This window comes from Micromesistius poutassou (assembly GCF_964030765.1).
Source record: "Micromesistius poutassou genome assembly, chromosome: 4".
Classification (NCBI taxonomy): domain Eukaryota; kingdom Metazoa; phylum Chordata; class Actinopteri; order Gadiformes; family Gadidae; genus Micromesistius; species Micromesistius poutassou.
The window spans coordinates 12,418,623-12,436,043 of record NC_140274.1 but is presented as its reverse complement, the minus strand read 5'-3'; the positions used below and the strand labels follow the sequence as shown (position 1 = coordinate 12,436,043).

The window sequence follows — 17,421 nt, the reverse complement described above, 5'->3', positions numbered from 1 at the left end:
TTAATTACGTTGTGATTCTTTCCTTCTTTTTTTCCCAACGGGTAAAGACCAAAGCTAGCCAAAAGTTGCTATGTGAAGCTTAACTGCACAGAGCCGAGAGAAAGGGAGAGAGTCAGTCCCAATCCACATCTCACTCAGTCAATCTGTGGCCATAATGGCATTTCCCAAGTCCTAATGGAATCTCACACAGCACGGTAAAAGACAATATTTTGGCACCATTTTTTGGGGTCACAAACGCTGCATATCTATTGTTTGTTTGTGCGAGCGTGGGGACAAAAGCAACTTCTATAAGCTTTCCTGCGTAACCTTTTTCTCTTTCTTTTTTTTTTGCTTGCGCAATGTGCAGAGTCTGTGTTTGGCCTGTCGGCGGGGATGTGGACATAAACGATTATGTCCGACAGTCCAACCTGGTCCATCTGTGCACACACTGTTTGACACCAATCCAAGAGTTCAATCATACATTAGGGGGCGCTAGTTTTAGAAGCAACGCGTTCCATTCCACAGCACGTAAACAAAGCCCGTCTTTGAAACCGTAAATTAGGGAGCAGGAAAAACACCAGGAGGAAAAACACCGGCTTTGTCTGACCATTTTTCTTTTTCTGTCAGATCCTCCCAGAATAATCTCTGTGCACACGGTACAATTTCCATCCCTTTGTCAGGGAAATACCTGCAGTTTTCTTGGAATGCAATACTCTTGTGAGGGAGCAAAGTGAAGCTCATCTTGAAAACAGCCTGAAGGTTGCAATTGACAGTAAGCAATTGACCCCACAGAGCTTCTGGTCTGCCCTTTCCCGGTCCCCTGCCTTTCCTCCATACAACCATTCCTGACTCCCATAACTGGCTCCCCAGCCTGCTGTAGGAGGTGGGGTAGTGGGTGGTGCAGTTGGCAGTGGTCAAGCTGGGATGCAGATGTGAGATCTGAGCCATGGAGCCCTTATCTGGCCTGTCCCATACTGCTGTGGTTCTTCCCCGTGGGCCCAGGGGAGTGTGGTGGGAGAGCTGATTATCAGGGCTGGCTGCTGGAGTTGTGATGTGGGTGTAGGTGAAGGGGGGTGTAGGGAGGTGGTGGTCGTCCAGCAGAGCCCTTTACCTCCATGAACCATCACCCTGCATGACGGCCATGCCTACACACACACGTGCATACACTGACCAATAACCTGACCTTCTTCCATGTTGTGTATATTCTCCCCCCCTCCAAATGCATGCACCATATGCGCAAACCAACAACATCTCTCTCTCTCTCTCTCTCTCTCTCTCTCTCTCTCTCTCTCTCTCTCTCTCTCTCTCTTAACTAATATTGTCAGGAAGCCCACAGGATGAATGCCTCTGTAAATACTGTATTACAAATTCATCAAAAGGGAATACCGTCAAGAATCTTCGTGCGGCAGAGATAATTTAGAGATTGGCCTTCACTAATAGATTTCAATTGAGAAAAAGAAGAGAGCGGGTGCAGATGCAGCACTCAAAATGTTGCAGTGAGTTAATGCCAACCAAGTGGTTTTTGAAGCACATGCAGATTAACGTATAGTGCATGAAACGGCCTACAGGTGGTTCACAGTGGTTGGATCCAAAATGGACATCCGGACATCATTCAAAGTAAACAGGAAAATTGTACCATCCTTGTAACGAAAAAAAATATATATATATTTTCCCCCCCCCACCCCCCGGTGATGGTACTCCGAATGAGTCAACCAGACAGTGGATGATGTCATCACTCTGTGCCAACCGACAGAGGTGAGGTCATCAGTGTGAGTCACTCTCCTTTCAAAGCCAGATTGTCCAGTGTGGCTACGCTACACACCCACTATGGCCTCCGTCGACACAGGTTTTGTAGCGCAATGGTTCTCAAACTTTTTATACCGCGTACCACTTCAGAAAATATTTGTCTCCTTAAGTACCACCATTATGGCCGATGAACAAAATACTTTTGCATAGGCCTTCCCTATTCAGATTCACATTTATTCTTAAAATTAAAATGATCTATTGTTAACGGTTATCAGCTGTACAAAGTGGTAGCACTAGAACTGACACACACACAAACACACACACACACACACACACACACACACACACACACACACACACACAGCAAGTGACAACATTAAGAATACCAACTTTGTACCAACAAAACGTCAGGCTAAATACAAAATATATTAAAAGTTGGCTCGTTGATAGCTGAACTTCCATAAGCCTAATGAGAAGGGTGCTCCTGCCCCTGCGAACACAGTCCTGTGATGTCCGGATCAATCAAGGTCAGCTTCAGTCTGAGGTGTGGCTCAGCATCCATCCTGCTTCTGTATTCCGTCTTTTGGCAAGTGAAGAGAAGCCTTTCTCGCACTGATATGTGGTTGCAAAAGAAAGGAGAAAGCACATGGCGTTGTTCCAAAAGTGCAGGCTATTCGCTGTGTTGCTGTTTCCAAAAGTCCAAGAACGACCGCCTTCTGAAAACAGACTTCAATGTTTCGATGCATGATAATTCTGCTCACCAACAGTGAAGTCCTTGGGCATTTCAGGTTTCGATGCTGAAAAGGGTTTTGATGCTGAACGGGTTTCTCATCGTTTCTCATTGTTTCTTATTGTTCGCTTCGGCCGTCACTGAGAAATATTCGCGAAACTGTTGTCCCAGTGAGACGATGTGTGCAATGATCTTCCTGACTGTTGAATCGTGGACTTGGACTGGTTAAATCCCACATGTTTTCTTCTTTTTTCTCTTCCAAATAGTTCCTGTTTTGAGCTACAATCGTAGGGTTTTTTAACCACTCCTAATTTTAGTGCATCTTGCCGTCAGTTGAGCTTGTAATCTGGGATGCTTGCGTGGGCTAAAACCCAATTACCAGGCTGATATTGAAACAAAAATATTACAAGGCAAAACTTAGTTTAAACCACATTTTAATGATTTGATGGTTAATGTATTTCCATATGTACTAGTATTTTGATATTATTATGTTTAATATATGTAAAAAATGTATATATATTTATTTATTTATTTTCAGAAATTCCTCTGCATATACCACAGTTTGAGAACCAATGTTGTAGCTTAAGCACACCTCTGAAACAAGTGACATGTGCCTGATACCTGCACACAATTGGCCTCTCGTGGAACATAGGGTGTGTGTTTGTAATGTTGTCAACCAAAAAGCAATCCATTCCTTCCTCCGGTATAGCTCTGACTTGGGTTAATTAACATACAATGGATGCGGATACAGAGTCTTATTTAGGTTGGAGCTTGTGTAACAAATTGAGTGTGTATTTTAACATGGGGGAATAAAGGCGCACTTAGCACCTATTCAGCAGCTGGTCCCAGTGTGATAAAAAGGGGTTGTGGATGTTCCCTGGCTGTTGGCATTGGGCATCTGTGGGGTTGGATGACGTTATTTTAAGCCCTAAGAAGCTCCAGAAGCTCTTGGCTCACTCTGCGATGAAATCAAAGGCAGGTAGTTAAGTTAAATGCTGAAGGGGCCAAAAATATCAGTCAAATTTGGGACAGTAAGCCCAGAGGAGCTTGTGGGGGCTTTTATATTGTTTTCGCTGTGCTCTTGTTAAGCAGGTGGACGGAGTCAGATGTCTGTATAGCGACTCAGTGGCAAAACATACACACGTCGTCTATCTCCCTTTACTCTCTCTGTCTCCCTCTTCTCCATCCTTATTTGCTCTTTCTTTTCATTCTATCTCTCTCTTTCTTTCTCTTACTCTTACTCTGTGTCTTCCCATCTCACAAACACACACACACTCCGCCGCCCTGTCCTGTGCCCTCCAGACAATGTGCCTTGCCGTCCCCACATTCACATAGACGCACGTGTGCACACACATTACAATCAAGCACCAGATGTAAATCCTGTGCGGGGGGGGAACATTTGCACACAGCAAACGCACAATCCACACAAGTTTGTTGGTTTGTTTATTCTTCACATACTGCAACCAAAACTCATTAGCCTAGCTAGAGTGGGGAATTCATTTTGTATTGGCAAGATGATCAATATGTGTATTTGTGTCATGATTCACTGGAGTAGTTTTGAAGGAGGGTCCTTCGGACTGAGGACCTGGTTGGAGACGAGGCCCCCACTGAATCACAATGTCATGTTATTTAAATAAGGAATCTGACGAAACCCAAAGTGAGGCCAAGTGGAAATAGAGGGAGTTGAGGGGTGTGCATTTTTTCTACGTTTGTAGCTTTGTGCTCATCTGTAGCTCCAATGGCTTGAATGTCGGTCACTGTTATTCCCCCAGTTTTTCCTAGTCCCAATTATGTAAATAGTGTTAAGACTGGTTAGCTCCTATACCTCTGGTTCATTAACTGAATTCTCAATATGTAGAAGACCCCTTGCATTGTCATATGACTGTCCCTGTTCCGGGTTGCATTGCTTGGTTGGTGTCTGTGTCGCAGGTGATCAATACGTGTTCCCTCCTCTCTGTGTCCCTTCAGTGTTGCTAGGCGTGCTGTCGGCAGGGGCCCTGACAGAGATGAAGAGGGTGGTGGGCGATAACGCCACCCTGCCGTGCCACCACAAGTTCTGGCAGTCCAACGGCCTGTCCCTGGACATCGAGTGGCTGCTGCAGAAGTCCAACTCCAAGCAGAACGTGGTGAGTCTTCTCCCCCATCTTACTGTCTGGGATTTATGGTCTTTATGTTTATGTTTGTTACCTTTTTCCTATCTATTTTCGACTATGCCTTTATACAAAACAATGCACACATAATGAATCATGGCTGAGTCAAAGTGAGTCATTTTTCCTTTCCAATTCAGAATAACTTAGTGAAAGTAAAGGCAGTTCTCATAAATCGAACCAACCCCCCCGACAACCATTTAGATATACAACAACAAACTATTTTAACAAATAGCCCGTCTCTGTATCTAGTAGGGAACAGAACTGTTATGCACTTTTTCATTAATTATTTTTGTCATTAAACATCTGATATAAGTCATGATTGTCGTGTTTTAGATATGTTTCTTAATTAAGTTCTTTGGTACAATGCTTGGCTGGTTTTGAAGGCTGGCACCCTTTTGGGACTTTGATTGCATTCTCACATTCTTCATGCTTGAGAACTTGAGATGCAAATTAATGATGCAGGCCCGAATGATGAAACTAACAAGCTTGAAGTTGTATTACCACTGGCAGAATATGACACATTTATTAGATCACTTTAAAATGAATAACAAAAGAATAGGGTAAGAAATGGTATTCAAATTCTGTTTTGTTAAATTTTCCTATAACCAAATATGAATCTCATGAATCATAAGATAGTATATTAATACATGTATATTTTACAGGTATTGCTCCACCAACAAAAGTCAAATTCAACCACTTCTGTGTCTCACGAAGACTACAGTGTACAAAACTAAAATGAATAATAAACAATAGCCATTGTTTTAATTTTACACTGAATAATGTATGTAATAATTTATAAATAGAGAGGGAGTAGACTTATTACAGTTAAAAAATAAATTTTGGGGGATAGCACATTGATAGATGCTATTGATTAGCATGTTGTTATCAAGCAGCCAACCATCCAAAGACTGTAAAGCATACATACCCACTGCTGCTTATACATTTGATGTTAATTTGACCAGGGAAGCTTGCAGGCTTTTCATCTAATGTAATCTTATATGAGCTCCTTCTTGTTAATTGAATCAGTCATTGAAGTCTAATAGTTTTATCCTATTTATTATCATTTTGCTGCCTGGTTTGACACATCTGGGACACAGTATTGTCGACGGCGACATCACAAACATGCATGGAATTCCAGCAAAAAAGCGGTTTATTAGCAGCTTCTTAATTCGGTAGATGGATGTGTGCGGAGTACCAACACATTCAGCCCATGGCCATCTATCTAAACCCATCATTGGACCGATATATCAACCCATAGAACCAAACCTGGGAGCCATCATTTAGGCTGTTTGTACACGGGAGTCTATGATGGTTGTTCTATTATTTAAATTAATTCAGAATGAGTCAGGAGCCTGCAAGGATAAGAGGATAGTGCGGGTTTGCTTTAGGAACATCTGGCGTAGCTCCTCTTGTTGCTCTAGGTGTAAATAATGCGTGGGTGTTTTTCAACTATGATTCATGATTTTCGAGCAGATGAGAATAAAAATAATACATTAACTCAATGCTCCTATCAACTGTGCTAGTTCGAGTGTTGCTGCCATACTCATGGGAACAAATTGTACTGCAGAATTATCTCCTAATTTTGCGGTTGAATCCTTGATCATTTGTGCCTACTACTTCTCCTCTATTCCAATAGTTGCATATTTTATTACACTTCACCATTCGCATGCATGCAAACCATCATCCTTAGTAAACAATCTCAACAACAGCTTCCCTGGTTTTCCAGACTGTGATTGTGAGGGGCATAACATCTTGTTTAAGGAAGGCTATAGTAACCCTACCCTAACCCTAGGTTGTGGACATTGGGGATTGAACAGGGTACCTTTTAGATTAGATTAGATCACTTTATTGTCATTACAAGTGCAGCACAAGCAACGAAATTAAGTACCGTCTAACCAAAAGTGCAAAGAGATATATACATGATATATACAGTGAAAAATACATATAACTACAGTGGAATAAACATATTCAAGTGGGAATATAATAAAAATAATAAAATATTATACTATATAATAAAACCTTATATAGTATAGTGTGATAGTGGTAATTGGGCACGGATGTGTCCTGCCGTTATACCTGTATATCCTACCCGTTTTTGCAACATCAGCAGGTTAAAACTGACGTATCCCAAACATGATTTCATGTTCTTTGAAACCTCACAGGATACACTGAGAACTTCTTACCTTTTGGTTGATATATCTCGATTGTTCCACTCCACATGCTGTTGTATAATTTCCTGAGCAAGTGTTCCACTACTCTGTCAGGAGAAAGGTAGTTTGCCTTTCTCTTGCCTTTCTTCAAGTCATTGGCCAGGGGATTGACTTGTTTCTGGGAGATTGAATACTGTCGAGAAAATGGGTCATATGTGTGTGTGTGTGTGTGTGTGTGTGTGTGTGTGTGTGTGTGTGTGTGTGTGTGTGTGTGTGTGTGTGTGTGTGTGTGTGTGTGTGTGTGTGTGTGTGTGTGTGTGTGTGGAGGTATGGCACATTGCATTGAATGTTTATGTCAAGTCAACTTTATTTATTTATTATTATTATTTATTTATCTATATAGCACATTTCATACACAAGGCAGCCTCAATGTGCTTTACATAAAAAAGAGTGCATAAGAGACACTTAACAACTGGATTTACAATAATCAATAAAACGCATGAAAACAGGATTTAAATGCATGAATGCGTGAAAGACATTTGAATAAAATTAAGTTAAGTTAAAATTGCTCAGTTGAATTCAAAATAGTTCAGTTGAAAGCCAAGGCGAACATAAACGTGTTTATCAGTGATTTAAATGTAGTCAGGGTTGGAGCAAGACTCAGATATTGAATTTATTCCAGTGTTGCATAGTAGTGAGTACTGAATCCTGCTTTTCAGTGTTTTGTTTTGACTCTGGGAACAACTGGCTGAATGGTCCCAGTTGATCCTAAAAGGTCTATAGGGTTCATGATATACTGTACTTTGGTCCTAAACCGTTTACTGAATAATAGGTGAGCATCAGTATTTTTAAATCAATCCTCTGTCATATCACAAGCCAATGCAGACTCAAGGTGTTGGCTAACTTTCAGTCTCTCATCTTTGGCACCAAAAACAATTATCTCAGATTTGTCCGTATTTAGTAGTAGGCAATTCCTCCACATCCAGTCCTTGACCTGTTCAATGTGCTGGCACAGCAGATCTATCCGAAAATAGTCAGTTGGTGATAGGGCTCTATAGCTTTGATTGTTGTTCACATAAAAATGGTAAGCCAATAAAGCCATGTGTTGTTATCTTGCATAATTACGCCTAGTGGGAGCATGTAGAGCTTGAATAAAGATGGACCTGGGATTAAACCTTGTGGGACTCCACACGTCACGTTAGTTAGTTCAGATGCATAGTTACCAATGGAGACAAAGTAGTTCCTGTCTTGTAGATGACCTGAACCAGTTTAGGATTTTGCTGGAAATCCCAACTAAATTTTCCAACCTGTCCAACAGTATTGAGTGGTCAACAGTGTTGAGTGAAGCACTACGGTCCAATAGCATCAATATTAACATTTTGTTTTCATCATGTTAAGACAAATATAATTAAACAATTTAATGAGAGTGGTTTGGTTGCTATGAAGGGGTCGAAATCCTGAATGGAAGTTGTCTTGGCAGCGCTTGAGGCCAAGAAATTATTAAGTTGCCGGAGGACAACTTTCTCTATGCTTTTACTTATGAAGGGTCGATTTTGACATCGGTCTGTAGTTGTTAATTATTGAAGCATCTAGGCTCTGCTTTTTTTTATGGGGTTTAATAACTAAATTTTTTAAGGCTTTTGGAAAATTGCCTGATTGGAGAGAGCTGTAAACTATTCAGTGTATCTTGTGCCAGGCAGTCAAGGATGTTCAAGAAGCTGGTAGGCAGAGCATCAGGGCAGCAGGTGGACAGCTTAAGTTCTGACACTGTTTCTCAGAGTTTTGGTAGTGGGCATTAAATCATGTCATCATTGCCACATTACTTTTATATTAACATGCTAGTGATCTAACATTTATGTTTGGAACTCAAATATTGATGGCTTGTCTAATGGCATACATTTTGTCAGTGAAAACGGACGTAGGGGTGGTTGAGCATTGGGCGTCGGGGAGGTCTTTGGGGTCACAGGTAATTTTGGAGATGGAGGTCGTGGGCTGGCGAAGTTAACATTGAACACACCATTAATTAGACTCAAATGTCTGAAGATTTGATTAACAAAGAAACTACGCCTGCGGCAACATGAATAACTCATGCCTTTGTGCAGCTGGAAGCCATGTTGAGCAGGCACAGAGCATCTTGTCAACATTTAGCCTCCTTTAGCGAGCGTACAGGCTACATGCAGTTAGGATGTGCAGGGAGGGGGGGGGAACCAAGTATGTTCAAAGTAATATAAAGTGATGTGAAAAAGCTAGATTAGGCAAATTCACAACTCTGACTCAAGAAATAAAGAGACATGAGCGTGGTTTGTTTATGTTTGGAACGTGCGCTGTAACTTCCACAAAAGCCAACCCTTCACCATGTGGGCTAACAACTATCAAGCTGTCTTTTGTGTTCAAGAAATGCCGAGACACATGTAAATAAAGAGTGAACAAAGCTCAGAGTGTGCCTGTAGGAGGTGCACATGTAAAATACCCGCCAAGCCAGCGCAGGTGTCAGAGCCATCACATGTGAGCCTGTCAGATGTGGAAGGGTGGCAGTGTGTCAGTGTGTGTGTGTGTGTGTGTGTGTGTGTGTTTGTAAATGGCCAGTCATCACCTGCAATCCCAGCAGGTGCCCCCTGTCTGAGAGCCACTGATGTGCCGTGGCACCAGCGTTTAACAGTCTCCCCATTTGCAGGCGCACACTCGCCCTGAGTCCCAGGCTATGGCGACAGCTGTGTTTGTTTGTGTACGGGGACAGCTAGATGGAGAGGGAGATATAGAACGAGTGAGAGAGTCCGACTTATAATAAATGTATGGAAAGAATTGGGAAAAAAAAAAATGAGATCTTTGAATGCAGAAGTAGAAGCATCATCAACGACTGGAAGTAATTCATTTTAATCAATACATTAATGACACACAGAACAAAACCATGTGTGTCTGACCAAATAAAGACTATTCAGCTATTTAAACAGACATAGTTGACATTTGATACAGTTTCAGGCAAGAATTCTAATGCCAGCATGGATTTTCCCTTCAGGCAACTGTAAGCCTCCTTTAGTTGGGAAGAAACTTTGCCTCACTGGCACTTCTTTGCATGGCAGTGCTTCAGCACTTAGTCCAGTCGGGACAGGATAAGCACGAGCAATACTTTTGTTTACTATTTGAAGTTAATACTACTACTCATAATACAACTAAAATAATACAAATACAAGCAAAATAACTGATGTTAATTCCACTGTGGTAATCTTGCACGAAACATCATGCTCCATTTCCTCCTGGTAATATTCAGATTATCACGTTCTTCGCGGGCCACGTGTACACCAACGAGGCGACACAGAGCGAGGCGGGCCGCCTGTTCTTCGCCGGAGACTACCTGAACGGGGACGCCTCCCTGCTCATCAGTGACCTGCTGCTGACCGACTCCGGGGAGTACACCTGTAAAGTCAAGACCGGAGGGAAGTACCACTGGGACCAGGTCAACCTCGTTGTGCTGGGTGAGTGCTGCGCTGGTTGCTGGACGTTTCTGCGTCTTCTCACGTGCGATTTAGGGGCAAACGAATGCAAACGCACACACACACGTGGGAATACGTACGTAATGGTGTGTGTGTGTGTGTGTGTGTGTGTGTGTGTGTGTGTGTGTGTGCTCAGATACACATGGTCGCACACACAAGCACACACATTCACATGAACACACACGCACGCACACACGCACAAACACACAAACTGTATACAGACCTCATCACTGGGTCATTACCCTGCCACATTTCCTCCATCATGTTGACTGACCTAATGATTCGATTGGATTCAGGAAGTGTGATTTGATTTGCTCTCTTGCCGTCTTGGGTGTGTTTAGATTGATACGCCCAAGTGAGACCAGAGAAATGTGGCTGTGTTTTTCTTTTTTCTCTGTAGAACCACAGAACTGATTTATTAGGTTAGAGTTTCATTAGTTAAACGAATGATCGTCCAACTCTGTAGACTGTCGTGGTGCGTGGACGCGAGGCTTGTACCCGCAGTGCCCGTTCGCATTCATCAGGAGACAGGTCGACAAATCGTTCTCTATCAGTGCGACACTCGAATTTAGAGCCCCCTTTTCTACAGCAATAAACCAATTTCCCCAAATTAAATAAATCAGAAACCTGGTGCTTCCTCAAGCACGGCCATAACTGCAGCTACGCCACGAGGATAAATCATCATCTTTTCCCATTGTGTTTCTGTTTTTCATCCACGCGCCTTATTTTGCGAAGCCATTGGCAGGCTGGTTATAAAGGGCTTATTGAGGCCTACTGGCCGCGGGCCTGTCGGCTCTTGCCGCTCTGAAGGACGGCGAGAGAAGGAGACGCTGCAACCGGGAGAGCTGCAGCTGTCCCCGCCGACGGGAGGAGCGAGAGCCTTCTCAATGTCAGGGAAGCAGGCGGTTTATTAAAACATCACGGGAGATTAGTCCAACGTGGTTATTGGTTCTCTAATGGAACAGTCTGTTAATCCCCTTGCTCCCACTCTCCCCGCTCTTCCATAAAGACATTTCAGTGAATCAGTGCCTGCATTTTTACAAATTGCCCTCAGCTTTGCCGTGACACTTTCGATTTTGTTAGAGACCACCATTTGCATTTTTCGCTCGCTCCCCGTGCTAAGATAATGGCTTGGCAGCCGAGCTGGCGCTTTGGCAAGAGACGGTGTGTTTGTGTGTGTCTGTGTGTTTGTGTGTGTTTGTGCTTGAGCCAGGGTTTTAGGTGTGCACACATCGGTGTGTAAGTGTTTATACACTAGATGAAATTGTGTGTGTGTGTGTGTGTGCATGTTTTTGTGTGTGTGCGTCTGCATGTGTGTGTGCGTGTGTATATGTGTGTGTGTTGTACTCCTGCTGCAGTGGCCTAACTGACCCTGACAGAGCTGTGAGATGTGCAGCGCTAGCAGCCCAGTTACCCGCTCTGCCCCCCCCCCCCCCCCTCCCCTCTCATTATTTCCCCTTATTGAGCCTGTGAGCGCTGTGTGTTCGCTGGGCTGCTGCAGAGCAGGAGCAGCAAAGAGAAATAATGGAATAGATTACCGTAGGCCTGCTGGGTGTGCAACCAAAGTAGCGACTCTGCCGCGTCTTTTTAGGAGAACAAACCTCGGCAGAACATCAATAGCTCAGATTTAAAAAAAAACAATGCTAGCACGACTTGCTGAGTCAACGATGAGACAATAACACCCCTCCTAATTTAAATGATTTCATTTTTTATTTGAAGTTGGTTTATTAGAAATAAACAGACTTAGTTTGATTTGACTTTGACTGATGTTTAGGCTGTCAGAGATGATGCAATATATATGGAAGATGGCTGCTATCAGTGGCTTAACTCTGCTCTGTCTCCTGCTCAGCGGTGGATCTCCACGTCCGTCCATAAAGGGGAATGGAGCAGGGCGCTCCTCCCTGAGCATATTCCAAACCGTGTTAGCATCACTGGACCATGACCATAACCTTTGACCTGTACAGAACTACCATCCCCAGGCAGGCATGGCTAACTAGGAGGGGTCACACAGATCTATTCCCCATGGGCATGTGTGTGTCAGTGTGTGCGCGTGTGTTTCGGTTGGTTTGTTTGGTGGTCAGCTTTCTGTGTCGAATTCCACTATCTTTTTAACCCGAGGAAAAATCGAACATAAACAGTGTCAGTGCTATAAATAATGTGGATCCATCTAAAAAGCTCATTCAAAAGTAGCAATAAGATAGAAGGGAATATAATCAATAATCAGTTGCATAGAATTGTATTGATTAAACAATTTCCGTCCACAGTTAATTATCTTCCGGTTAAATGTAAGCGAAAAAGATTTGTGACCTCATTCCTTATATATATATATTTTTTCCCCTTCCTGTTTTATTTTTTACAAAAAATGATAAAACCATGATGAAACCAGTAATCAAGAGCGACCTCACTTTGCACCGCACTCTATAATGAAATGTTCACACTGCGCTCCACATTCACTGCTACATGTGCTACCTTCGCTTCAGTGCAGACCTGTGACATCCATACCGTCACAACAACTGTCTTGCAGTCAAGCCGTCGAAGCCCAGATGCTGGATGGACGGGAAACTCCTGGAGGGCAGCGACGTAAAGATGAGCTGCAAGTCCAGCGACGGCTCGGACCCCATCAGCTACAAGTGGGAGCGCGTGCTGGATAAGGGCAAGAGTCTGGGCAAGCTGCCCAACCTGGCACTAATAGGTAAGATAACCACTGGCACGCATCGACGTGCTGATTCAGAGGCCATCACCGCAGCTCGTAAAGCACGAGGAAAAGAGGGGGATTAGGACAAGATCTATTTACATAAGTGATTTTTTTTTAGGATACGCAGTTAACTTGGCAGGCGGGTTTTTTTGGCCGAGCGGGGCTGCTGTTTCAGTTTTATTGCCGCCCTTGTCTTATTGTCAAGCAGTACTGGTTCACGGCTAAGCGCTTCCCTCTGTAGACACCGTAATGTGCTGCTTATCCCCCCAAGGTGCTTTACATGAGCAGTTGGGATTAAGTGTCTCGCTTCAGGGCATCTTGACAGAAGGCGTCGGAGGAGGATCTGGGTGTTTCAGGTGCTGCTCATCCTGGACACCTTTCAAATCTTTACAGAGATATTTATAGTTATTTAAGGGCAGTAGCTCACCTCGCAGTTTTTACAGTGTACGACAGAGTGTGCGTTCTGTGTGACCAGAAATATCAGGCAAAAAGCTGTGGAATACGATTTAGTAAGATTAAGTTAGATTTACTGTATTTATATGTAGGAGTGATATCAACCTAATTGCTATTCTAGGACTTTGATGATGCAGGCGACTTTGAAGTGTTAGAAATCCTCTGAGGGCGTGAGGCAAGTGCAGGACAACGTCCTGGGAATCTATATTCGGATGGTTCATATGCACTATGCTGACTGGATGGCTACAATCCACTATTTTCTGCAACAAATCGTCTTGGCAGTAGCCCCGAGGCACACCTCTACCCACATAATGCGTAGCCTAGCGTTCCTTTTCCCCAGCCGAACCACATCTCGGCCTCCTAATAGTACCACAGCAAAGCTATGCACAGGGGGCGATTCTCCTTCCTCTGCATTCTCTAAACAGGCACATATATCCACAGGGGTGTACAACATGCCTTCCTGTCTCCATTGTTTTTTGCCCCCAAATGCCTGAGTTGCATTGGCAATGGCAGACGGGCACCTAGATAAAAACCTTCAAATGAATTACCCCCACGGAACAACACCTGTTCAGTCTAATTAGTTTTCATTGGCTCATAACACATGGCGTCAGCAGCCATTGTTTATGGGTCTGGTGAAAGGTAATATCTCGTGTTGCTGTCATTGGTGGGAATGACTAAATGTCCCATGAGGCCCTGTAAGCGCCATCGTACCCCAGGACAATGTTTTGAGTCCTAAATCGACATCTCTCGACTCTCTGATACATATACATCGCCCCTCCTATTCTAACCTAACGGATTCCCCCCCCCCCCCTGGCAGACCTGAAGAACCCTGAGCTCCTGACCCTGAGGAACCTGACCAAGGACAGCGCTGGCGTCTACAAATGCACGGCCAGCAATGACGTAGGAGAGGAGAACTGCGTCATCGAGGTCACCATGCAACGTGAGTGATAAGGCGGGTGTGAGCTCCTCCGCCACATGGGTGCTATCACGCCCACGGACGGCTGCCCCCCCCCCCCCAACCTCCCCCCTGGAAATACATTTATTCCTCCCCCTCCTCACCCCTCACCTCTGCCTCTCCGCCTCCCCCTCGTTCCCCTTCCATGCCCCTTCTCTTCGTGGTTGTAACGCCACCCCCCCCCCTGCCAAAAATGGCTATGATTCAAGGTCCCCTTAACAGATTTCCAGATGGGCCCAGGACCACGTAGGGTCACTGGGGGAGGCGGCTGTGGGAGGGACATGACACGTCCAGCAGATAGGCGGAAAATGCTTTTGGTACTCGGGGGTTGAATGCATTATGTCGGCTTGGCGTGATATGTGCATCCCAGGCTGCAATCGTAAAAATAATTATCGTGCACTTATTTTTAATGTTGTTTATTTACAGTGTATAATAAACAAGCCTCACCATTATTTTAATAAAGTTCTACATATATCTATCATATAGTTTTATATGCATTCACATATTATATATATTTCATTATTTATATGTATATATTTAACTTTAAGTAGTCTTCAATATTTCTTTATTTTATACAAAATTATTATACAAGGCACAGATGCACATTGGAAATATTACTCATGCAACCCAAAGAGTTGGGGCACACTTTATCCATATAAATCCCTCACAAATATAGCCTGGATATAACTCAATGCTTTACTCCGCAGTCTAGAAGCGGCACAAGAATCCCAAAGTCAGGAGCGATATCAGTGTCCCATGGACACTGTTTTGCAAGCATAGTCAGTGATTGATTGGTCTAACCAGGCTCCAGACGTGATGCCTTCCACTCTGGAGAGGTTGGGAGTTGTAGTCTGCTGCCGGGGCACACCTTGCTCAGCAGCAGCCTGTGACAAAGTGAAAGTCTCCGCTGTTTAACACCAGCTGCCTATGATGGACTAGATGCAGAAAACATTCTGTAGTGTGCTTACTCATATTATTAAGGAGCCTTTGGAAAGAATGCTCCCTTTGTCCTATTCTGGGTTCATAAAAGCTGGGTGTTATTCACTGTATCGTCCTGTGTTTCTGACTTTCTGATGTGTTGGCAGACGTGAGTGACTTGGGCAAGGTCGCCGCTACGGTAGCGGGCATTTCCCTCGGTGTCCTCGTCGTCATTCTTATCATCTGGCTCGTGTTCCGGAAGAAGGAGAAGAAGAAATATGAGGAGGAGGAAGCTCCCAACGAGATCAGGTGGGTTGCTGTTGAAATGATCATGCTTCTTTCAAATTGTCCACTTTTGTTCCTGAAATTACTACATTTAAAACGGGAAAATTCACAACACAGGCCATAAGTGTTTGTGTTTTGTGTGTCTTTTGGTATGTGTGTGGTGCCATGTAATTGGGGTTTTGGTGTGTGTGTGTGTTTGGGTGTGTGCTTTCATGTTCTAGTGTGTGTGTGTGTGTGTGTGTGTGTGTGTGTGTGTGTGTGTGTGTGTATGATTGTTTCTGTTTGGTTGCGTGTATGCATGTGTGTATGCATATGTGTTTTTCTGTGTGTGTGTGTCCTTGTGGTTGTGTGTATGAATGTGTGTTTTTCTACGTGGTTGTGTGTGTGCGTGTATTGTTGTGTGTGCTTTTGTGTAGTTGTGTGTACTTCCTTGCGTGTGGTTGTGTGCGCGTGCTGGTGGTAATAGCCCGTGGCGTCAGGGTGTGAGATTCAGGCTGAACCATTCCGCCTCGCCGCTGAACCAAACAGCATGAGGGGGGCGTGGACCCCATGGGTCATTAATGAGAACTGGTCAAAGAAAGCCCGATTTATTAACCTGTGTAAATCTGAATGACGAAATGGGGATGAATTCAATAAAGGCGGCAGGATGATGTGTTTTTTCATTGATGTGTTTGAGGCCGGCAAAAGTTTTACGGATGATTTGTTGTTGTTGTTGAATGGAAATCGAGTTCTACTCTGGAGCGTTCTCTCCTGTGAGCAGAGGTTTAGGTTTAGTTTTAGCTAATATAATGAAAATGAATCGTTTTCAATACTCTCTCTATAGTGTGCATGTGCGTGCGTGCGTGCGCGTAACACTCAGTTAGAATCTAACTGCACCCACTCCACTTACACTCCATTGTCCTACATGATGGATAACACACCCCAACAACACAAAAGCTGTGACAACAATCAAAGTGGGCAAATCCTTAATTCTTCTTCTGTTCTTTCTGCCCCCCCTACCCCCCTATCAGGGAGGACGCGGAGGCCCCAAAGGCCAAGCTGGTGAAGCCCAACTCCCTGTCCTCCTCCCGCTCCGGCAGCTCCCGCTCGGGGGACTCCTCCACCCAGTCCATGGTGCACAACAGCCTGCAGCGCGGGCACCGCCCCCGCACGCCCGGCGTGGCCGCCCTCAAGGAGAACGGCCAGCCCCCGCCGCCGGGCTTCCCCCAGTCGCCCCCGGCCTACAACTCCGTGGTGCCGCCCAAGGGCCCCGCCGAGGCCGGGGCGCCGCCCGGCACCCCCAAGTTCAACTCCAGGAACATATCCGCGCCGACACCGCCCACTCTCATGGTGCCCGCCCCCCAGACCAAGGCTTTTCAAACTGTGTAGGTGACACCCCCAACCCCCCCCTCCCCCCCCCCCCCCCCCCCCCACCCCCCCACCCCCCCGTGAAACGTGGGAGTCTGAACCCGTTCCCTGAAACCCCTTCACCCCCTGACCCCCCACTCCCCCCCCCCACCCCACCCCACCCCAACCATGGCCCCCCTCCCCTCGTCAAAACATCCCCACGATAAGCGGACCCTCTTCCATCGACAAAGACACACAACTAGTCAAACGAAAAGGATGTAATTAAAAGAGTTTAAACGATACACCCACAATTTACTTTCAAACAAATGCAAACCTACAATAGGGAAATAAGACGTTTGCTTGCTTGCCGCTACCGAATGATATAAGCCAAGCTATGGAGGCGACGGAGTGAAACGTGAGCGCCTGTAGTAGGTGCGGCGCTGACGGATTCAACTGGTCATGATTCAGTTTTACCCCGTCTGGAGTAACAGGGAAGCATTGTTTGTGTCAAGGTGGAACCATCCCCATCCCAAACACACTCAC

At 44.7% G+C, this 17,421-nt stretch overlaps 1 protein-coding gene across 1 annotated transcript in view; it reads left to right on the top strand.

Moving 5' to 3' along the window:
- clmpb (CXADR like membrane protein b) overlaps nt 1–16,920 on the top strand; it is a gene marked incomplete at its 3' end in the record, with an annotated part of 60,415 nt that extends 43,495 nt beyond the window's left edge. The window contains exons 2-7 of the mRNA XM_084466541.1: nt 4,424–4,581; nt 10,024–10,228; nt 12,771–12,938; nt 14,212–14,334; nt 15,435–15,576; nt 16,563–16,920. Of these exons, the coding sequence (XP_084322667.1) occupies nt 4,424–4,581; nt 10,024–10,228; nt 12,771–12,938; nt 14,212–14,334; nt 15,435–15,576; nt 16,563–16,920 (1,154 nt within the window). The remainder of the gene's footprint in view (nt 1–4,423; nt 4,582–10,023; nt 10,229–12,770; nt 12,939–14,211; nt 14,335–15,434; nt 15,577–16,562) is intronic.
- Nucleotides 16,921–17,421: the final 501 nt, after the last annotated feature.